The sequence below is a fragment of the Eschrichtius robustus genome, chromosome 13 (assembly GCF_028021215.1).
Source record: "Eschrichtius robustus isolate mEscRob2 chromosome 13, mEscRob2.pri, whole genome shotgun sequence".
NCBI classification, from domain to species: Eukaryota; Metazoa; Chordata; class Mammalia; order Artiodactyla; family Eschrichtiidae; genus Eschrichtius; species Eschrichtius robustus.
This window is the reverse complement of record NC_090836.1, coordinates 56,351,051-56,375,506: the sequence shown is the minus strand read 5'-3', so window position 1 is coordinate 56,375,506 and position 24,456 is coordinate 56,351,051. Positions and strand designations below refer to the sequence as shown.

The window sequence follows — 24,456 nt, the reverse complement described above, 5'->3', positions numbered from 1 at the left end:
AGTATTAATAGGAAAATAAGCAACTTACTGTATTGTAAAGGGAAAATATGTAATTTCATTGTACATGTTTCTTAAGAAAATGGCCATAGCTGGTGAGATTTTGGCAGCTTGCCACGTAATACTTCCAGTGTGTTGCATTTTGCAGCCGAAGGCATCAGAGGAGTTTTACTTAATTAACTGGAAGAAAACCAGTTAAAACCAGAATATCCTTTCCCCAAACAGTAAAATGAACTGTTGTTCTTGTCCATTTTCCATTTCACAGAGGATTAATTAAGATTTCAAAAACAGATGTGAATCTGGGGTGGCAGTAGTTTGAAAATTGGGATTCAGTATTTAAGATAGAGCTAGAATCAACATTTACTGAAATTTTTAAGCTCTTTAATATCAAAATATTTACTAAGCATAATTTATCTAGAGATTGGCAGTTAATTTTAACAACTGAAACTTTTGGTAAAATTTTTGATTTGGGCAGAAAATGTTATTTCAACTTCTAAAAAATTGTCAAGTATTACTACATACTTCGACATGTGGCTAAACACACCTTACAAGGTTTATTAGTTAACCAGTTAACTGAATTTTTCAGTGACTGAGGATTTTGTATATTTCATCATTTTAAGCTTCAATCATGCCTATATAATCATATTCATATATCTGAGACTGAGCTAGATATAAAGATATCAGAACATCCCTTAAAACTGGTTAAATTAGATATGCCCATATGTTATTTCTTTACCATTTACCCAACAAAAGTGTAAAAAAACCCATGATTTGGTTACTTATGGTTACATAAAAATTATATAAATATTCAAACATTTGTTGAAGTCTCCATACTCCAGTTTTTTAAGAATTCTAATTCCCAGGGGTTAAGCAGATTTAGATTCATTAATGAATACATGGCCACATTTAAAAAAATCATTCAGTGCTGATTTTAAATTTTTAGTTTAGGCTTTGCCATACCGAATTTCCTTTCTACCTTAGTTTCATAAAATAACCTAACCTAAAAACACAACCCCATACCGAGCTTTCTTTAAAAAGAAATTGGGTAGATCTAAACAATTTAAACATTCTCAAGAAAATCAGAGAGCAGCTGTTCTCTTACTATTGTAGATCTCCTGAGGAACCTACATATGCAGAATTGCTAAGCAGAACTTCCTAATAATATTTTAAAGACCAGTAAGCAGTATGAGTGGCAGATTATGACTGAGCGCCACACCTTGCAACTTCCATTCCAATATCAGGACATTACCACTAGAAGTATGAAGTTAATCAGTATGACTCAGCATTTAAAATCTGAGTATTCTACTTTTACTAATTTTGTTATACATGTGAATATATACATATAATATATATTATACATATATAAACACTAAATCCATATCTACTACTAGAAAAGAGCAGAATCTTTCTTCTGTTAGAAGATAGAATTTCAGCTATATTAGAAAAGTTAGCCATTTTGCAAGACTCAAAAAAAAAAAAAAAAAACTGTAAGCATTTTAGAAGTTACAGAATGGAGAAATCAAAAATACATGAAAAGTATTTGGATTTAACTTCGGACACTTAACTAAGACATTCACACAACATATGCATGTCAGTCTCCTATATGGTCCTAGAGCCTGCAGTATTGTAATTTATTGTGAAACCACGTAACCAAATACTTAAATATATCCACAACATCTATATCACGGTAATGCATAGTACATAATATACCAACATCTCAAAATAAATTTCTATTACAGTTTTATGCAAATTATGGTATGATTATCACCTGCCACATTCTGAAATGGCACCAACTTCATGTAACGGTCCATGTCCATGTCCTAATCAAAATCCTTACTGGTAATGATGTCTTATGCATTATCATCTGAATATCTGAAGTCAAGCTGTTAATCTAATAACCACAGTATGTTACCACCAATTAAAATCACCGCATATTTGGATGTTAAAGCAGGTTAAGTAATACAGCAGGAAAAATATTTCTAATTCACAGTTTCAAAAATAAAGGGTGCAGTTTTCAAATATCTGAATGCTTAAAATTGGTCACTCAATTTAACAACTGCCTCCTTCAATACATGTAAACTATGTTTGCACAGCATTAGGAGATGTCTTTTATTTCAGAAATTAGTTCTTACTGTTACAGGAGCACCACAAATTTGAAGGAAGAGGCTACAGTGTGAAATGAGCTCACTGAAGGATATGTTAAATAAAATTTCAACTACAATATAAGGTACTGTTCCCCCAAGCACAGACCCTTGAATCAGGAAAAGTAGTCAACGCTTACCGAATACAACATGTAAGTGAGCTCTACAAGAAAGGGGGAAAATCTAACTCAACTGAAAGAAAATACTATTACTAGCTAACAAACCTGTGATGGCCAGCTTCAGAATTGTCCTAAAAGTAAAATTCAAAAGCATATAGTTATTTGACTCTTTTGATAAGGAACGTAGAGATCCAAAGGAAATGAAAGAAAAATCTGGCTTTAAGAATTTCTAAGTGGAAACACACGCACACAAATGGGTTACTGAGCAAAACTGAGTACTTACTTAAATATTCAAATTTTAAATGTATACGAAAATTTATAATAGAAAAAGAAGTGGCGAATTGTTATTATGACTTGATTTGCTGAAAACATCTGCAAATTCACACTGGCATTAAGAAAACCAAAGTTTCAAAAATTTACTCCTCTCTTTCTCTCCAGATATGTTTTCTGTGCAAAAATAAATATCTGAAAATTGCACTAATACAGTAATACTTATTTTTACTTTTGTATTATGAATAATCTGCACATGCTGCTTTACAGACAATACATATTTGTAAACTTGCTCATGCAAAATTAGTGTGCGCAACAGGGATACTGTTAATCCCCATACCTAAAAAAATGATACCTTATTATCTCTTTTAAACTGCCAACCCCTCCGAAATGTAACAAATCTTACACAGATATTCTTGTCTGTCTGCCAGCTAAAACTCAATTTGTGTTGCTGAAACAAAAAGTTATACAAGAAAAAGAAACATGGTTTTTGTCTTGCAGAATTTTTGATTTTTAAATAAGAGAAAATTTATAAAAGAAAGAAAATTCATGGTCACAGAATTTTAACATTTTAATCCTAAACATTACAGGGTAAATAGATACTGGACCCTATCTCCATCAATCCTAACTTTTAGATGTCATTTTAAATGTTGCCCTAACCACTAAAACATTAGTGGTTTTACAACCTCTGGATTATGGAAATATGTTATTTCTGAAATAAATGCTACAAAAACAACAATGGAAGAAAGTCAAACTGTCTCCATGAAGGAAAAAAAAAAAAAAGTGGAACATTTTGAAGCTTTACTTCTCTTTCCATGTCTTATGATTAACCTGTCAATTCAGTGCATCATATGGTCAATGTAATGGTCCCCAGGTTGAACCAACATCTAACTAGTGTCCATTGATTCCAAGTTAGTGGATGATGAATCTTTTTGGATACTTTCAAAGATGGCTGCCAGCTCAGGGTTAGAGCTGATCTGTGACTGGAATTCACTCATCAGGGGACTCTTCTCTGCTTCTGGAATGGTCAGCAGTGCTGCTACTGCTCTCATGGCAGATCGCTTTAGTTCATCTTGCTTTTCAAACTCCTGCTTTACTGAGTTTGCTTTTACCTGTAACAATGAGTAAATTTATATTACATGCTATAAAAGGCAGTTCTTATACAAACAAAACTTAAGCACATATAAATAAAGCAAAGCTACTCTTTCATAGATCCAAAAGGCACATTATTCTTCAAGCAGAGCTGCTCTGAAACTTCTTTTTAGTAGTAGCTATGTATCTCCTTTCAAGGGAGTATTCTATACAAGGCCCATTATAAAAACCAAGAGTGGGATCTGCTTATTAGCAAGTCCTACTTTGTCCTCCATCAAGAAACTACCCCTCTAGCTACCTTGTTTATTCATTATTCTTCAAACATGTCATGTACTGACATCTCTGTGCCTTAATTCACATAATTATTTTTGTATGAAAAGTCCTGTTTCACCTTCTGGACCTAAAACAATCCTGACTTCTCAAGGTGCATTTTAAATGCTGTCATGTGCATATGAAGCCTTCTGTGACCCCCCACCCCCTCCTCCACCAGAATTAAACATTTCCTCCTCCTTTGTGGCCCTATCACACTTTAACCCGTATCAGTACTTTAAAAATATGTGTCAGATGGTTTTAACAAACTTTTAAGAATAGCATTTAACAGTGCTAAGCTTTCTAAAACATCCACATTTGAAGGAAGTGAGGAATAGGAATAATAATTTAACCTTTGAAACAAACTGCTACATAAGGGTGCCAGCGTAGTTAAATTTGGAAAACCACAGTATAGAACCAACTAGGGATCCTGAACATACTAAGTCTGGCCTAAATCGATGACATCAGTATTACCTTAGTTGTACATGTAGCACGTAATGGCTCAACAAGTCGGTCCAACCTCTGCAGTACTGCACTTGGACAAAGGGTAGAGAGTCTCACCAACATTAAAAATGTTAGCATCTATTATGAATAAAAGAGACAAAATTTAGATTTTGCATTATTTTCTAAAGACAAATCCCAAATTCTGACAAAGCTTTTGAAAGGAAAATGACTAACCTGTACCATTAAGTTTCATTTTAATGTAATCTGCCATTGGAATCACACAGAATTGCCTCAAATCTTGTCTAGGGAATTTTACCTACAAGTACTAGCGTTACCTTATCTATCATGATTGATAGATGGTCACGGTCCTAGAGTACAGAACTAAAAAAGTGCTTCTCAATCTTGACCACACATTACAGCTGGGGAGCTTTACAAATATATCTATTTTTACTTCACTCATCGGGATAGGGCCACAGACTCAGTATTTTTTAAAAAGCTCATGTGCACCAGATGGAACAATCAGTGAATAAGAAAATAATTGAACTAGAAGAAAAGCTTTATAAGAAGTTTCTATTGTCTTTGCAAACTTCACTAAAAAAACAAAACAAAAAGCCTGCTTATTCAGATTAATCCATATAAAGTCCAGCAACCCATTATCTTTTCTCTTAGACCATAAACTGTAGAAATAAAAGGATCCTATTCTTTCAGGGCTCTTTTCACTGAGTTCCGGAGGGGTCAGGTTATTCCATATTACATTATGGAAACATGAAAGTTGGAGTTCTGATAGTATGGATGAATTACTGCTCAACTACCACTTTCGCCCTGCTTGATCAAAGGTCCTGAGTAAAAGAAAAAGATTTTTCAAATCACCCTTTTACAGTTCACATTTTAAACGGACTTAAGCAAATAGGAAAACAAAAAGCAGTTATGAACAAAGTTCATGCTCTAAACCTAAGAAGCAGTATAATTTCTCTATGGTTGCTTCTACAGATTGCTTTGTGTATCGGAAAACAGTTCTTCCTCTTATCCTTTAACAAAACTCTTGATATTGACTTCCTCCTCCAATGAAAAGGTTTCTGGATTTTTCCTGTTTGTCAACCGATGTCACATTGCAACACTATTACTTTTGCATATTAGTTTATAACACACTAAAATCATGACAAGCAAACCAATCTTTCTCACTTAATAACAAGAGTAAATTACAAAGGTGAAAGTCACTAGTAAAGTCTTCTTCTAAAACATTCTATAAACAGGCACAAACATCTTACCTTAATATCATAATGGTCCTTCAAACCATCCTCAACATGATTTAGAAATTCAAAGATATCAAGTCTATCCAGACAACTGTCTAGAAGTGTGTACATACACTCAAAAGCTGCCTTTCTAATATCCAGGCCGTCATCAACTGTATGCTTAAATGGACCCATTTCTACCTGTTGAAATAGAACAGAATACGTAGATATACTAGAAAGTAAAAGACAAGCTTAGGTAAACAGTGCAATCTAACTTACCTCTCTTATAAGCTCCTTTCTAACTTTTGTTTCATTATAAAGATGTGGAAGAACAGTATCTAGAAGATCCCTTATTAATGATGGCTTATTATGTGCTGCTGAGTTGAATGTGACCAAGGCCACTCTTCTTACATTCAAATCTGGGTCTTCCAACGTTTTTAGGAAATCACCTGAAAAATTGAAAGAGAAGGCAACACAGTTATGGTAAGCTTAAAATAAAATATGCATTATATTATTTTCCTAAATTGATAGTTTATTATTGTTGGTATTATTGTTATTTCTTCAATGTGGGTCATGGAATATGATGAAATCCTAAGTGAGCTATGTAATTTCTTTTGACAACAGGTAAACTATTACGTCTGAATGTGAGTGGACTTAATTGATAAACCTATTCTCAGCACCTTTAAATGCAAAAGGTACGGAGTGAGAGCCCCAAAAGCTCCCCATTACTTTTAAAGATAGTTGATTTAACAGGTGGGTGACACAGAAAAGTGACGGAGCCAGCAACCACAAGAACTACTAATTTGAATGATTCTCCTTAAAATTCAAAATTAGTACTCGCACTAAAAAAGCACCAACAAAAGTGGAATTTTCTTTTTTTCACTCATTCAAAAAACATTTATTGAGCATTTATGGCATGAGGCAGTGGGGATACAGCTGTGGACAAGTCAAATAAATTTATGCTCAGATGAAGTTTACATTATATTTACTTTAAATTTTAAATTCCCAAAGTGAAATTTAAAAACCTGCGTTCAAAAGATAAGCAAGGTGGAGACAGAGCCACTGCTTGATAAAGATGGAATACTGTTAACAAGTATACAATTTATCAGATGACGGAGAAATGTGCCTCCAAAAGCCTATTTTTACCTTTAACAAGAAATAGGTAAGAGGTCTAAGGATACAAAAAGGAGGAAACTGAAACCTACCATAGGACAAAAAGCTAAAGAAAGCACCTAGCCACTTTAAACACAGATATAAGTCTGGTTGTTCTTCCACACGGGGGAAAGAAATTATAGCGCAAAGACCTTTGGAGTCATCCAGACGGTGATCCACACTGCTTCACTTGTCAACTGTATGACCGACTTCTGGCAAGTTACTGTAGGCAAGAGCTTCAGTTTCCCAGTTTATAAAATGAGAATTTTATACGTACATTACTGAACACAGTGTCTGGTACACATGTGATATTCACACAGAGCTACTCATCATTATGTAATCTCAACCCTACCATAAGCAATCTTTTATAATACACAGGGGAAAAAAGGTATGAGAAGACTTAAATGTATCACAACAGCAATTTGAAGAAATGGGAGGGAAAAAAAAACCCCTTCAGACACCATAGGTTGGTAAACTCAAGGCTGACCACCCAGGAAAGTTCTGACTACAAAAAAGGTTAAGAGGTAGCTTGGGTTCAAAAAGAATTTAAATGTACCAGACTAAACCTCCTCACCTCTGTTTGCTTAGAAGTACTATCATGGTGAATTGCTTTCAGTAAAGCACAAAAAGTATTGCTATTATGATAGACAGATGGTGACGTGGTCTAGGAATTTCAATTTTAAACAAACAGAATGATAATCATCTGACTGAATAACTATACCAACGATGCACACTGGTTGACTGTTGTCAACCTAGAAAGATGTCTCTCAAGATCTGGCACAGGTCTCTTCCTTTGCTGTATCTTGTACAATGACAAAAATGTGAGTAAATATATCAAAGCAAAAAGAGAGGAGGGGAACAAAGGCAAGAATCTTCTGATAGAGACTTTCTTTGAATTAACTCTAGGTCTCAGCATTGGCACCCATTTATCCCCCGTGTCCCCCTTACTCTGAATTGGTAACCCTTTGCTGTAGTTCTTTTCTTTTAGACTGTGTTTTTTAAATGGCATGAAACTGCAAAGCTTCTTTGCCATATCCCTCTATCCTCTCTGCTGGTATCCCCATTCTTCTGTCCTCAAGAAAACACCAGAGAGTTTGGTTACTAAAAGCTCTAGGAAAACTGATGATGAAAACAACACAGGGAAGTTACAAAATCATGAAAAATAACACTAAAAGCTAATTCTTGTCTTCATAGAAAGAGATGGCCCTCTTCTTTCTTGGATAGCTCCTCTTAGGTTGGTAGAACTAATTACCACACGAATTATCTTTTTTATTCTTAAATTTCTACCTTAAATTTAAAAGCCTCCAAAGATCCCCTTGGGAGCTGGAGGGATACAAGTAATAACGAAGAACTGGGGCCATCAGAAGCTCAAATGAGATTCATTTACAGCTGGGAAGAACTTCAGATTAGTCAGATAGATCATGTATCTTTTTCCTTTACCCATTAGTTTACTTTAGGTCATCCCCAAAATGTGATTATCAAATGTGTAGTTGACTTTAAAGACATCCTAGCATATTTACTAATTCCAGCTATTTGCAAAATTATTTTTTTAATGCAAGAATTACCAGACCCTTAAAAGCATTTTAGTTCCTTGGTGATATATTTAGCTATTGAAATGATTCGGTTTTTGACAGTTAACTATTAACTAGTTATTCAGTATGTTCATCTTCATTTCCACTTACCTATGCAGTTCTTTAATAGTGGATCAATAGGCTGTGGATGATCAGAAATAGTAAACTTCACAGCTGTAACCACTGAGCTTCGGGCATATGATGAGCCTAATTAAAAATAAATTGTAAGTCTATTGGTATTTAAGTCAACTAAAATCCATGGACACCTTTATCATTTTCAAACCACTTCAAATAACACCAGGGTCTTTAATTCCTTAAAACTCTCTTTGGTTGGGCTCCCCTGGTGGCGCAGTGGTTGAGAATCTGCCTGCCAATGCAGGGGACACGGGTTCGATCCCTGGTCCGGGAAGATCCCACATGCTGCGGAGCAATCAAGCCCGTGCGCCACAACTACTGAGCCTGTGCTCTAGAGCCCGCAATCCACAGCTACTGAGCCCATGTGCCACAACTACTGAAGCCCACGTGCCTAGAGCCCGTGCTCCGCAACAAGAGAAGCCGCCACAATGAGAAGCCCGCACACTGCAACGAAGAGTAGCCCCCGCTTGCCACAACTAGAGAAAGCCCACGCACAGCAATGAAGACCCAATACAGCCAAAAATAATATAAAACAAAAAAAAAACCTCTCTTTGGTCAAGAGGGGTATTTCTTATTACTTCCAGGATACTAATGAAGCAAAGTTTACTCATCTTATGAAACATAATCCCATTAGATTTCGAAAGGAACAATTTCTTCCAGGAAGGAGGCGGCCTGAGAGACCAGCAGTGGAGGATCTATCCCTCACAAAAGGGAACTGGTTAAACCCCTGTATGACTGTCAAGTTTTTTATTAAAAACGAAAGCAATTTCTAAGAATGAATGGCCTTTATTACCTTCTCCTTGGGCAACAGGGGTTGACACTGGTAATCTGAAAACTCTTCTTGAATCTTTCATTTGAACCAGGTTAGTTCACCAATTTTAGTACTGTAATTAATTCTAGCAAGCTCCTCTGGCTATATTAATTCAAGAGACATCTGTCCCACATTAAGACAAGAGTAACATTAAAATACATTAAACACTAGAAACTACAACAGATTTATTTAATCATTATCTAACTACACTCTCTTCATCCTTTTAAACAACAAGGTGTCGTATGAATATGGCTCCATATCGTAACATAAGGCAACAGGTTCTACATATAACAAGATACAGAAATGTTTTAACTTCGGCCCATCTTTCCAGGCAACAACTGCTAATAAACAAAAATTCTTTAGATAAGAAAATCTAGGTACCCACCTGATATTAAGTACCCCTTAAGCCGTGGAAGGAGAGTTTCTGGATCAATTAGAGTGAGTTTGCCTAGACATTCAGCAACAACATTTCTGGTTCCTTCTTCTGCACACTCACAGTGCTTTAGCAATAAGGCCCAGATGTTTTCAACATATGGTTTAAGGCCCACCACTGATGCAGAGCTAATAATTTCCTTCAAGGAATGAAGCAGTAGATACTGCCTTTTGGGTTGACTGGTTATTTCTTGTAAGACAAATGGTAGATATTCAGGAAGGTTGCCCACACTAATGCTGCCTAATGCATAGGACGCAGCTGATTTGACTTCTTCACTAGGCGATGAGAAGGCTTCTAATATGACAGATTTTAGTTCCAGCTGCCCACTTAAGTCAATATGATGCCCAACTTCTCCAAGAGAAAGTAGAGCTAGGAGGCGAATAGAATCTGTAGACCTTGAGTTCTTGACATCTTGAATAAACTGACCCACTACAGCTGGTCCTTCTTTAGGGCATGCTCGAGTAAGAGCAGCTACACATTTGGCAATGGAATAATAAGACTGCTTATGAGTAAGAGCTGTGCTCTGAGAATAAACTGGACCGGTCAGCATGCGCAACAAATCCATGTATCCTAGATTATTTGTTCCAGTGACAACCAGAGCTTGGAAAAAGTCCAGCATGGCGCTAAGAGCTCCCCCTTGCAATAAAGGTGATCTAACAAGTCCAATAAGTTCATTGAGAATGGATCCACTTATCTTTGAAAGGGAGGAGGGATACACTTTTGCCAGTGTGGTAAGAAAACTGATAGCCATCTGTGAAACATGCATATCACTTTCGCTGATAAGAGGTGGGAGCTCATCTAGAACTGCATCAATCATGGCAGCTGTCAGGCTATCACTATAGTTTTTAATTAGAATATCTAGAGCAGAAAGGGTACCCAGTTTCAAAGCTCTCTGGTTTTTCCTGAGAAATGAAGCAAGGATAGGAACCCCTTCTCCCAGGACAGGCCTCAAATCTATCTTCAAAGGCGACCCAGCAATCAGTGTCAACGCCTTCACTGTAGTTAACCGCGTAATCTCATTCTTCAGCCTCTCCAAGAAAATCTGAAGGGTATTAGGCAAGTCAGAGCCCAAATTGTCTCCAAGGTTGCAAATAATTTGTCCCATACAGGAAATAGCCCTTTCCTTGACTTCCTGATCAATGTCAGCTGCTTTTAACCTCTTAATGGTACAGGTAAATAGATCTTTGATGTAAGGAGTTGCATCAAACGAGGAAGGCTGATCTAAAGGACGAATTACTTTGACAAGCTGTTGAGTAACAAGAAGCGCTTCAGATGTAATCTTGTAAAATGGATCTCCAACACAAGCCACCACTGGAGGGACCAAAGCTTGAACATGAGGATGGAAGACTTGAGGAGAGTGGTTACAGAGGATTACATATAGACAGGACAAAGCATCAATCTTCAAATTTGACGAGCTTGATTTATCATTCAGTGAGAAAATGATTCCTAAAACCCAACCAAAAAAGAAAAATCCAGTATTTTTATCCATGGCACCTTTATGAATTTAAAGCTAGTTTTAAAATTTAAAACTAATCCCTAAAAGATTGCTAAAGTTCCCACTATATATCCTCTCTAAAGCAGTTGAAATTCCACAAGCTATGATAAATATTAAAGTAAAAAATTTTAGGGTACGATTTTAAACTTTTTACTTTTAACTTTAGGTATTCAGTGGTTCTGCAAAAAAGTTAGTTCCATGTGCAAAGTTGTCACAAATTATCCTTTTCAAGGAAACAATTATTTAAGCTTATCTAAGTCTTAATAAAGTCCATAATAAGTCCCAAGAGTGATTTACTATTTCTTTCATACCTGGTACAAGTACAGGAATGTGTTGTGTTAGGGCCCCAGGTAATACATTTACCAGTTCAGTTAACATGTTAAAACAACACTGTCGGGTCTTCACACTTTTTTCTTTCATCTGTTTGTGCAGAGCTTTAACAATGTTGGGAACCTGTAATTATCAAGTGCTTATTAGCTGGTTCAGCTATTGCTACTTCCTCAGTACACTTAACACAAATTACAGGGGATGGGGACAAATGGAAGAATTTTTTTGGTCAAATTCCTAATTCCACTAACTGTCAACAATTTGTACAATACAAACTTTGTTGCATCTACTGTATATGTTCTCTTGAAACTATATTAGCTTGATACTGATAAATAAGAGAGCAGAGAAAAGCTATCATTAGCTTTCTACAGAGCAACAAAAGTCTTCCTTGATTAATTTTACTTATGAAATGCACAAGACTAAATAGAGATCTAAAATAATTTTCAACCAAAACTTTAGGAGCATAATTTATAAATGGTTTTTGAAACTGAAATAGCACATACAAGCAGTTAAAGAAAAAAGACAAATTATGGAAAAGAAACCATTAAATGGGTCCTTGTGTTTGCTTTTTGTTGGCTGTTACAATGAAATCAACCTCACTTCAAATGTAGTTATAAGCGGCAGGAATAAGATTCAAAGACATCTGCTTCTAAACTTTCTAATGTCAGTCAGTAAATACTAAACAGGGAATTTACCAATAAATCTTATGGATGCCAGGATACAGACACATACCATATCGAACAATGATGTGAGAGAACTAGAGGCAAAAGAAAACATCTATCTAATTAATTCACCACAGCATCATCAAAATTTCCTGTGATTTTTATCTGCTTTCCATATACTTAGTCAATTGCTTATGTCCTCCATACACTTTATCTTTTTCTTCTACAATTAATCTTCAGTGTTCACCTTTAAGTTCACCACAAACTTTTAAAATTTTTACTACTTGAAAACAAGATAGATATGGCATGTACATCCCCCTCCTCTGGTTTAGTTGTTTAGTCCCTCTCAAGATCTGTTTTGTAATCTACAAAAATGGACAAATATGTACCCCATAGGGCTGCTGTAGAGACTGCATGTAAGATAGGAAAATACCTAGCATGTACTAAATATTCAACAAATGGGGGCTATATAGAGCTAACATTTAGGGTCTCAGAAAAGATGTCCTCAAGTGAAAAAAATATGTATTTTATCAATAACAATAGCTGGTATATATAAATACTATGTAGCAGGCTTCATTGTATGTTTACATAGATCATATCATCTCTACCTTGGGTAGACAGTTCTACGTAAACCCTAACTACAAATGAGAAGAGTAAGCCTTAATAAAATGTCTAAATAACTTGTCCAAGATCACACAGCTAAATTAGGAGGGAAGGAAGCTATGAACACAAGTAGTCTAATTCCACCGCCTTAAGACTTCTCCATTAATCAAAGATAAAGACTACTTCACTGAATCTTAAAGCTAATATTGTTTAGCCAGGAAAAATCAAGAAAACTTCAATCAGAATAAATTATTTACAAGTAATGTAATATGAGCATCCATAAACTACTATACAAACATATCCCAGAACTGTTTCTCTAAAGCTATTCTGGAACTCGTATTTCCATATAAAAACACCACTTTAAAAGATCACATTTACTAGCATGACTTTTAAAACACACTTTTCAACTGACCTGACTCTGAAGCATTGTTAAAGGTGTTTCTCCCTGTTCCATTGCATCAGGGTCACACAGCCAACTTTGCACAGGACGAGTTTGCTTCAAAAGAGAAAGGTATGCATGAAAAACATCTGCCTTTACATTCTCTTCACGCTCTTTAAATCTGGATATCAGTGCAGGAGAGACGGTCTTGTAGAATTCTGGAAGCATTTCATGCCTTGTGCTAACTACAGCATCCAAGCACTTAGCAGCTGCACGTCTCACTTTCCAACTCATGTCATCATCGTCACTGTATTCATCATCACTCCCTAAAGAGAAGTTTTAATGTTAACAGGCTATTAATCATAAGAAAAGTTTAATATAGAAAGTGAACTGATATTCATAACTAAGACAGTTTTCTAACTTTCCACTAAGATATACAGCAATAGATAGGTTTAAAAAGAACTAGTACTTAAATCGGAGGCAGAATTTACTTATAAAAATTTACACATAAACAAACCTCTAAAGAAAAATTATCTGATTGTGTTTTTAATTTGTTCAACATTTTCTTATTTATGGGCAATGAGCTGCTTATTAACTCTTTAAGATCATTTATTAACACATGAAACTTCTTCAGATTATAAATATTTGTAAAGTCATAAATGTCCCAGCCTTTTAAAATAACGTGAATAGAAGTTCAATTCAAAAGGTTCACTTGACACTACAGGAAAATCAAACAAACAACTGGGGAGTTTATAAGATAAACTATAAAATAGATTTGTGGTATAGATGATGTGTTGAAAAGAATGATCACCAATCCCAGGTCATGCTGTGAAACTAATCTTTCAGGGGAGAAAAAGAATCCTGACATCAGCTTTCTTTGTGACTACAAGGCTTTTCACTAAATTTGTTGATGGGCTATTAGGAACAAATATGCATATTCTCAACCTTTCAAGATATTATCTTAATATAGCTTAAATAAACTATACTTTCTCAATTATAACAAGAAAATTCTGCCCACATAACAGAGCACCAGCTTCTCCAAACTCCTGTTAAACATTTAAAACAATATTCCAAGCATAAGCATTAACAATTCTCTCTCACTTACATATTCTTGCTAACTTCTGTGTGTGTGAAATCTCTGAAAATTATTTCCTTCTAACACCATCAAGCCGAATCAGTTGGGTAACATGAAGTCAGGAGGATGGCCTACATATTAGCAGTTCTCAGGACAGTCTAAAATTACTAACAATAATTTCGTTATTCTTAGATGTAAGAACTATAGTCCTGAAATGATTCCTCAGTGGGGGAAAAAAGATATCATCACTTCTTTGGCTTATATTCCAATTAGCTTAGTGACAGCTAAATGTAGCCAACTATGCCTTGGAAAATTTTCCAATCTCCAGAAGGCTCACTTAATTTCATCTTAGCGCTTTATAGTAAAACCCAACCAAATACTGCTAAACCAAGGCATTTGATTTATTCACCAATACCTATTTGAAGAAAAATTATAGGGTACTACCAAATAGATTATTTTAAAGCACATAAATAAATGAAAAATTTCCAATGGCAACCCAACTATAGGAATTACTTTACAGAAATATACTTAAAGGTTATAAAAAATGAAATAGCCTAATCACGAAAATTATGTTGGTTTTATAAGTTACAATAACACTATGATAAAAAGATATTAGGTATAATCCACGTACCTGATAAAGCAGCCGAAGGACCTGGTTTGTTATTCAGCATCAGTACTTACCACACTAAAAAAACCAACAATCAAAAAATCTGGAACATAAAATGCTACTCCTTTTTCAAAGGATATTCCTATTATAAGCTAAGGTTTCCCTTCGCTAATATAACACATTTACTGAGTGTCTAATGTGTGTCAAGCACTGTCCCAGGCACTGGGATAAAGCAATTGATAAAGAAGACTAAAATTAAAATCTCTTCCTTCATGAAGCTTACAACCTGGTACGGTAGAAAATAATTTCAGTGTATCAGAAAATGACTAGGTGTAATGAAGAAAATAAAAATGCTGCAAAGGGAGATAGATATGAGTATGAAGTAAGGGGAAAGCCCTGAGATGGGAGACTGGATGAGGAGGGTGTGTAAAAGAAGTGATCAGGTATAACCCCAAAGTTTTTGGCCTGAAAAACGAAGAAGAATGGAGGTGCCATTCTGAGATGGAGAAGTCTAAAGAAGAAACAGGTTCGGGCAGGCAGTCGGGGAAGGGTGGAGAGAAGATATTTTAGACATCTAAGCAGTAAATCAATTGAGCAGTTGCAATATATGAACCTGGAATTCACAGGAAAGGTCTGGGATAAAGGTAAAATTTGGCTTTTCAGCATACTGATATTAAAGCTAAGAGACTAGATGAGATCAACAAGATCATAAGAACATAACAGAGAAGTCAAGGACTAAGCCCAGAAATACTCCAAAGTATAGTGGTCAGGGTGATGAAGAGGAACCAGCACAGAGACTGAAAAGGAGTAATCACAAAGATAGGAGGGTGTGGTATCCTGGAAGTTAAATAAAGAAATGCTGCTGAGAACTGAGGAGTAGGCAGACTCAAACATTTGAGGTCACTGGCAATCACTGGAAGACTGGATTTAAGAGAAAAGGGGAAAAAAGGAGCTGGAGAGCATTCATTCTTTTGAAGAGTTCTGTTGTAGTGGAAAGAAATTGGGCAGTATCTGCTTGACTCTAAAATGGGATTAAGAGAGGTTTTTTTGCACCTTTTTTTTTAAAAAAAAAGATGGATGAAATTACAGACTTTAGAGCAAAGTCATTACCTAAATTCATTCAAAGAATCAAACTTAAAAGTATAAACAACAGGAAATCCACAGATGCATGTACCCAATAACTTAAAGGTTTCTATTATGATTCTTTTAATACTAGCAGAAACAACTAAACATGAGCAACCCTGTGTCCTTGAAGTGCTACTCCTTTCCAGAGTAAATACCACAAATCACAGCACAATGACATCAATCATACGAGCCTCAGAAATGCTTAAATTATTCACGAAAGTTAAATGGAGCCTCAAACAATATTTAGGATTTCTCATTAAAGTAACTATGTATGAAACCAACCAAACTGCTATGAATATGTTATCTATAGGTATAATTTTTAAAGTAACATTCATTTCCCTCCTTACAAAAACACTGTAGAAAATTTGAAAAATAAAGAACAAAAGTCACTTACAATTGCTTGCCAAGAGAAAAACACTAGTAACATTTTTTTCACCGTATTTAAGAAAATAAACGTGGGACAGAGTAATTTTTGCTACCCACTTTTCATTCAACTTATTAACTGCTTTAACAAGGACATGATTTTGAACATGTTGCATAGCAGTTCAATACACGGATGCCCCATAACTTTTTAAATCAATTTGCTCTTGTTGAATATTGTGGTTACTTCCACTTTCACTATCATAAACAAACAAACAAACAAACAAACACAGTACAATCTGGGTAAGAATCACCTCCATCTATAACACTGGGTCTTTCATGAAAATGTAACGAATTCCTTCTACTTAAAATTTGAAATACCTTGGTCATCATCATCACCACCATCCGCATCCATGGCATTTTCATCTTCATCTTCATCATCGTAATTATAATTTGGATCGTAGGTAAGATACTTAAGACATATATTTATAATGGTAGAAACATGAGGATATACTTCCTTGGGACATCTGAAGAAAAAACCAAAAGCTGCCTTGAATAATTATACTTTTCTCCTTGATTCAGTATCTGCCAATTTCGCTTTACTACCAGATTTTTTTCCCTTCCCTTTAACACAGTAAAGTGGTTTCCAGCCCCCAACACCAGTGATCCTTCATCCTTCCCTCCCACTGACTTCAGGTTTTAAAAAAGACTTACTTTTCAAATTACTCTTATTTAATCAAGTTTAAGATGAACTCCACCCCCCCACACACACTTTAACATCTCGCAAGTCAGATGATTCCTATAATAAATGGTATGACGTAGTTAGTGTGGCGTCATACAGAGAGAAATCTGAATATGCTCCAGCTTCTCAACACACGACTAGAACACCAAGTCCAGATAAATGTATTCTTCAGTAACTAGGATTATTGGTGAAAATGCCAGTGTACATTCATCTAGGCTTGGTCTTCTAACTTTATGTTGAGAAAAGACAGAACATATAATAAATGCCCAACAATAAATAATTTGTGTTTCTCAATTAAAGGACAGAACTGAATCCCACAATTTCTGATTTTAACAATTTGGTACGACTATAAAAGCTCCCGATCAAAAACCATGAGTGGCAAATAACTACTCATAATTACTGAAAATAACAACAGTGAAGTCTCAAGACACTGTGCTACTACACTGTCAATTCTAGCCAAAAGCAAAAAAAAAAAAAAACCCCAAATCTCACTACTTAGCCAGTATGGCCTTCTTGTACATAAATACAGTTTTTATTATTAGAACCAAGGTTCCAAAGCTGAGAATCACTGCCCTAGCAAAATGGCTGTAACACATCTCAAAAACTGCTGAAGAGATATGAAATTCACTAGTATACATTACTGACCAGATTAATTAATTCTGACCAGATTAATTAATTTATCCTGGTACTCTCTCAGGATAAAGACTACATCATTAAAGTAAACTGAAAGACAATTATAAATACCTTTCCCAAGTTTTTTAAGAAAAGTCCTAACACAATAAGAAGGAAACATTTCAAAATAAATGTAAGGATTTTATTTTAAAATAAAGATGATATTCGCTTCAAATACTGTATTGGTTATCAGTTATTGTTTAATAAAAACTTAATTAAAACACATTTGAAATCCAAAACTCAATCCCAGCTGTCAGTAAAACCCATTTCTCCTCACCCACCTAATCTAGATCTTAATTATTACTCTATTCTTAAGAAAAATTTTTATTTGAAAAATATAGATCTTAAAAACTTGCCTTCTCACAAATGATTCAAAGGCTTGAATGCAGTACTCTCTTAATTCATCGTCATCTACATTACAAAATTTTACCACCAAAGGAATTATCTTCTCAAGGTATTCACCTAAGAAAAGCATATTAGTTCTTATAAACATTCGTTAATATTTTTTAAAGAAAACTTTTCAATACATAAATATTTCTTACCTATTCTATGACCAGCTTGCCTACTAATAGCAGCAATACATTGTATGTAGGTTCTTGTTGTTGACATGGAATCATTTTTGGACAACTCTGACAAAAGATGTTCAATAAGATCAACAAAAACTATATTTCCACAGCTCATAACCAGATGGCCAAGAGCAATAATGGTTCTTTTCCTCACTGCAAGTCTAGGGCTGGTCAACTGGGGGAGCAGACAGGTCAGAATTGAAGGATGGAAATTAACAAGAAGTCCTCCTTGCCTTAAAATAAAATAAAAAGAAAACAAATAAATACAAGATGTCCAAGTACTACTGAAATGTCTGCCCTCTGACCATCTCTTGATTACCCCTTCTCCCTATTGTCTTTCCTCTACAAATCTACGCACTAAGTTTCAACGATCTTGTGGTCCAACCCTCTCTTTCAAATCATTTCACATGTGCAGTTCAATGACTCAATAGCAGTCAAACATCTGTGTCCTGCCAGGATAGTGCTAGTGATCAAGTCACACACAGGACAAAAGGTCTAACTGAATTTTCACTACTTATCAAATTAAGCATAAATTCCTCACCCTCCTCAACAAGACTCCAATGTATCAAAATGATCTCCTACCACTTTTCTATTCATTCTATATTCTGGAAAATTAGAATACAATGTTTCCCAACTCAAGACTACTTACATATTCTGATATATTCTATGTTTAAGCATAGACACCACTGCCCTACCCACTTTTCAAAACTAAATTCAAACGCCACTGTTTCCATAACAAACTTTCTTGGATCCTTCCATTTTAAACCCCCAAATACACTATACTCTCCGTTAATATTTAGTCCAATTCTGCCTTACATTATAGCCATTTGTGTTCTTACCTCCTATAGCAAAGTATAAGCTCTTTGTGTGCTAGGATGATAGCTCTTCACTTTTACTATATATTTCTACCACATGAAGGCACTTGATTATTTTCAAGTTCAAGTGAATTAGCCACAAATAACAGACAAATAATGATGACATATAATGATTATAAGAATCAGGGACAAACTGAAACTGACAGGTCTTTTACGGTTACTTCCCCCTTGGACTTGCTTAGATCTCTTTCTATCTTCCGAAGTTTGACTTCCAAAGGAAAAGTAGAAAAGCAACAAATATATAAAGCCAAGTTCCTTCCACCCTCACAACACATGCTCTAAAAACATGGTTGCTGAAGAATACCAGCATTATTTTAACTGGAAAACTTGCCACTCCTACCAGCACATCTCCTTATCCAAGTAGATCATTGTATTCAAGAATACCAAAGAGTAAAACAAAATATAAAAACTCTGCTGAAATATTTAAATCACAAATTTTATTATTTTTCAAAACTACAAGAAATATGCTTGCTATGCAGTATTACATGATAATATAATTAGCTTTTTTCTTCCCTCACTCCTAACCACACACATTTATAAAACAGACACAATTTAAACATGAATAATTTTAGACCAAGTTTTATTATATTTATCAGAAAGGGTTCTTAACAAATGCACAAATATTTGTATTATAAGTAATACAAACAATAGTCATGTTTACCTGCTCAACATATCAGCCATAATATCCAAGGCTTCTAGCTGAACAGAGACATCTTCCTGCTTTGCTATTGCACTGGTAAGACGCCCAGTAATCTTTTTACATACATTAGCAGCTAATGCAGAGCCTGCATGAATAAGAAACCGATTATGATTTCAAGGCAAGTATGTTGAATTCCACCTCATATTCATGCTAGTTAGCAAATATTCAGCAACTCTAAACTTGATTTTAAAACTGACTCAAGAGATCCATGTCAGAAAAATATGTTTCAAGGGACTTCCCTGGCGGTCCAGTGGTTAAGACTTCGCCTTCCAACGCAGGTGGCAAGGGTTCGATTCCTGGTTGGGGAGCTAAGATCCTACATGCCTCGAGGCCAAAAAACCAAAACATAAAACAGAAGCAATATTGTAACAAGTTCAATAAAGACTTTAAAAATGGTCCACATCAAAAAAAATCTTAAAAAAGAAAAATATGTTTCAAAACACGTTGTTTTTCAATCAAATAATTTATTAGACATAAGTAAGAATTAGACCCCGCTGCAGAAGTACATGACACAGGGAAAACAGTATGGATTCAGTAAACTCTACTGGACAACTATTTCTGTGCACTGGCACGAATGCCAGCTATGGAGCTAATAGTAAGTGTAGTGCTTACACCTCTAGGTTGGAAAGCAGCGATGACATTTTTCTCTATTTAAGTCCTCTTTACTAATAACCTAATAAGATCCTTTCCAATCCAAACAAAGTAGAAATGTTGTTCCAGGAGACTCATCAATAAAGATTATGACTATTTTAAAGTAGATCTGTGTTGTTACTGACCAGGGAGGAAAAAAAAGGAAGCAAGAAACTGTGACAGTAAAAATCTGAATGGTTAATAGAATTCTTGTTAGAGCCAGAAATCAGCTAAAAACAAACATGTTTCAATGAGAGGGAAAAAAATGAGGAAAATATCAATGTAGCTAATACAACTATAAATAACATACTTCAGAGTTGGTGAAATAAAGTAACACTGGCATGATATAGTGAAAAAAACCCATCACCTTTGCATTAAAAGATAATGGGGGGCTTCCCTGGTGGCACAGTGGTTGGGAGTCTGCCTGCTAATGCAGGGGACATGGGTTCGGGCCCTGGTCTGGGAGGATCCCACATGCCGCAGAGCAACTGGGCCAGTGAGCCACGGCTGCTGAGCCTGCGCGTCTGGAGCCTGTGCTCTGCAACGGGAGGGGCCGTGATGGTGAGAGGCCCACGCACCACGGTGAGGAGTGGCCCCCGCTTGCCACAGCTAGAGAAAGCCCTCGCACAGAAACGAAGACCCAACACAGCCAAAAAATAAATAAATAAATACATAAATTTTTTTAAAAAAGATAATGGGTATGAATCTTCATCCAACCAGGTAATCAAAACTTTGGATGAATTAACTTAATCTCTGAATTTCAGTTCCCTTATCAACAATCTACATTAAGACCTCCCATATGACTGACATTTTTAGACAAAGTGAAATAATATACACGCACTATCTAGCATGATACCTAGCATAGAGAATAATAAATATTTATTAAGTAAATGAGTGAAGACTACATTATTACCAATATATATCTTTCCATGAAAGAGAGAGTAATTTCACCCCATTTGCAGATGAGACAGTAACTTTAGCCTGCAATTTTAGCCTATAGCTTAGCAGTCAAGACAAATTCTAAAACTTACATTACATAAACATCTGTCAGAGGTCAAAAGCTAATTACTTGACAAATTCGTTAATTGTAGTTTTAAATTTTAAAAAAATTATAAGTAGCTATAAAAGGCTCAGCCTTAATTAAATATACTAGTAAACTGAACTCTTTCACAGCTGTCTTAATGGTGCCAAGTTTTACATCATAAATTCTAAAGCAAAGCAAAACTAACACTGAAAATAGAAAGCTAATCGGAAATAATTCATGATTTTGGTTATCTTTTCTCTCATTGCATAGGCTGGCTTAACTCTACTCTGCAAGTCACGTTAATACAATATAAAATCTTGCTCCAACATAAAAATCCTTCAGAACTGGTATTCCAAAGAGATACTTAAATTCAATCAAAATAATATTTTTAAGCAAAAATAAGACTCCAGACTTTTTTTTCTTCACTATTCAAAGGGATGCTTACACAAAGATCTTTTAGGGATAGATACCTCTCTCCCTCCCCGGTCAGGAGGAAAAAAAAAAAGGTGGAGGAGAAATACCTCCATTCATAAAAGGGAAATAGGAGAAAAAAGCATTCTTGCTTACCACTGGAAGCTGGAGGGAGTTCTCCAATTACTGTTTTAAGGCCAATACTCGAAATATCTCGAAGTTGCTCTTTATCAGAAAGCATGTTAGTGCAGAGGGTATCTACAATTGTCTCTACTTGGTATTCTTTCACTTTACTCACTAAAGGGCCAAGACTGTAACATAAAAAAGAAAAAACATTTTTTTAATCTAGATAAACAAAAACAGAAAAACAGATGAGTGAAAACATTAACTTTTCTGCCTAGCAACTGTCAACACGAAATAAATGCTATGCCTGTAACATAGATAGTATACGAATAAGGGTGTTAAAAAATTCTTAATAAGCTCTTTGCAGTTTCCAATTTTTTCCCACTTACTTTCATCACAGTATCATGAAACTCAAGATGCTTTCACCCTCTCCCGCCAAACACCTCAAATACACACATCTTTTAATAATAAAAAGGCTAATTAGGAGTCTGCTCCTAACAAGGATCCTATGATTTACCTGCAATAGAAATTCCATCCAGTATATCACATTTTGCCAACTGTGACCTTTCCTTCCTACCATCTATCACCAACTCCAACTCATGAATCAAAAAATTTATATTCTTTTTATTTTCTTGTTTAAATTTTAAAAGCATCAAGTGACTGGGAAAAGCTCTTCCACTGTGTCCTTTCCACAGAATTTAGCACATCGGAGATAATGTTTGGTGCATGACTATTCATTGAGGAGCCACTGTATTCAAGACTGTATTGAATAACAAAAGTATGGCCCCCATCTTCAAAAATTTACCATCTGGTTGGTGAGGTAAGGAACTCACATAACTACTTTAGAAATTATGCAGGCATTCACTACTCTGCACAATTAAAAAAAATAAAAAAAAACTTTTAAATTCAATGTTAGTATTTATTTACAGACAGGAGACTGCACCTCGGAGACAAGTTTTTAGGTACTTGTATTTATGGGGTATAGTTAGAAAAAAAGAGCATTTCAAATGAGAGACTAGAATGAATAGAATACATGCTGAAAGAAATGAGAAGTCAAAAGAATTGCTTGATGCAAAAGACAGATGAAACACAAAATAGGAAAGGCAAACACCTGGGACATTAAGGAGAATCTTTAAAGTTAGGCCAATGAATTTAAATGTGATATGGTAAAGTTGGGAGCCAATGCATTTTCTCAAGCATTAGTGACATGATGAAAATAATTTAATTTGATAAATGCTCAGATCAATGTTTCACATACAGATTCTCAATAAATAACAGCTGACTGCTTGACTAGAAAAGTAGTAGGCAGTATGATTTGGAGAATTAAGAAAGAAGAAAAATAAACAAAGAAGTTGGAGAAATCCATGAACAGCTCAATCCAAATGGATGGAAATGATAATAAGGCACACGGCATATATGTAGAGACCTAATGTGAAATAATACAAATTGGGATTGAAAATAAAAGGAATTCCAAAAATGAATTTAAAGACTTCTAGCTTCTAAAATGGCAAAACAGCTCTGTTGGACTAAACCTCCTGCAGATAACAATTACAAAATCTCTAAAACTGTATTTTAGAAAACAACAATTTGAATGCATAATGATGGAACTAAAAACAGATGGGGCTTCCCTGGTGGCGCAGTGGTTGAGAATCTGCCTGCCAATGCAGGGGACACGGGTTTGAGCCCTGATCTGGGAAGATCCCACGTGCCGTGGAGCAACTAGGCCCGTGAGCCACAACTACTGAGCCTGCACGTCTGGAGCCTGTGCTCCGCAACAAGAGAAGCCGCGACAGTGAGAGGCCCGCGCACCGCGATGAAGCGTGGCCCCCGCTTGCCACAACTAGAGAAAGCCCTCGCACAGAAACGAAGACCCAACACAGCCAAAAATAAATAAATTAATTAATTAACTTTAAAAAAGAAAAAAAACGGATAAAAAGTGTCTACCCAGAATTCCATATTCCATGAAATCACCCTTTAAAAATGAAGAATAATAAAAATTTATATTAAAGACAACTTCAGATAAAAGCTGAGACTACATGGCAACCAGACCTATACTACAGAAATTGCCAAGGGAAGTTCTTTAGGCTAAAGGAAAATTAAACCAGATGATAACTCAGATTTACAGAAAGGAATAAAGATCACCAGAAATGGTAAATGTGTAGAAAAGGCTACATTTAAGAGACTATATATTTTTTCTCCCAACTATCAATAATACTGTATTATGGACACACACACACAAATTTAAAAAACAATAGTAGCACATAGCCAGGAGGAAGGTAAATGGAAAAATGTTATTTCAAGGTTTACATAATTTATATCAAGTGGTACAATATTAACTTTTAAGACTGTGGTAAATTTAAGATGCAATTTATAA

The 24,456-nt window shown here is 35.3% G+C and overlaps 1 protein-coding gene across 1 annotated transcript in view; it reads right to left on the bottom strand.

Annotated features, from left to right (window-relative positions):
* Positions 1–3,080: 3,080 nt before the first annotated feature.
* Positions 3,081–24,456, bottom strand: part of CAND1 (cullin associated and neddylation dissociated 1) — a 42,879-nt gene continuing 21,503 nt past the window's right edge. Inside the window, exons 3-15 of the mRNA XM_068559911.1 lie at positions 22,116–22,270; positions 19,856–19,979; positions 18,296–18,552; positions 18,110–18,215; positions 16,721–16,866; positions 13,206–13,498; positions 11,513–11,654; positions 9,659–11,152; positions 8,439–8,534; positions 5,884–6,053; positions 5,641–5,805; positions 4,403–4,510; positions 3,081–3,639 (exon numbers count right to left, since the gene is read on the bottom strand). Coding sequence (XP_068416012.1) covers positions 3,415–3,639; positions 4,403–4,510; positions 5,641–5,805; positions 5,884–6,053; positions 8,439–8,534; positions 9,659–11,152; positions 11,513–11,654; positions 13,206–13,498; positions 16,721–16,866; positions 18,110–18,215; positions 18,296–18,552; positions 19,856–19,979; positions 22,116–22,270 — 3,481 coding nt within the window. The 3' untranslated portion in view covers positions 3,081–3,414. The remainder of the gene's footprint in view (positions 3,640–4,402; positions 4,511–5,640; positions 5,806–5,883; positions 6,054–8,438; positions 8,535–9,658; positions 11,153–11,512; positions 11,655–13,205; positions 13,499–16,720; positions 16,867–18,109; positions 18,216–18,295; positions 18,553–19,855; positions 19,980–22,115; positions 22,271–24,456) is intronic.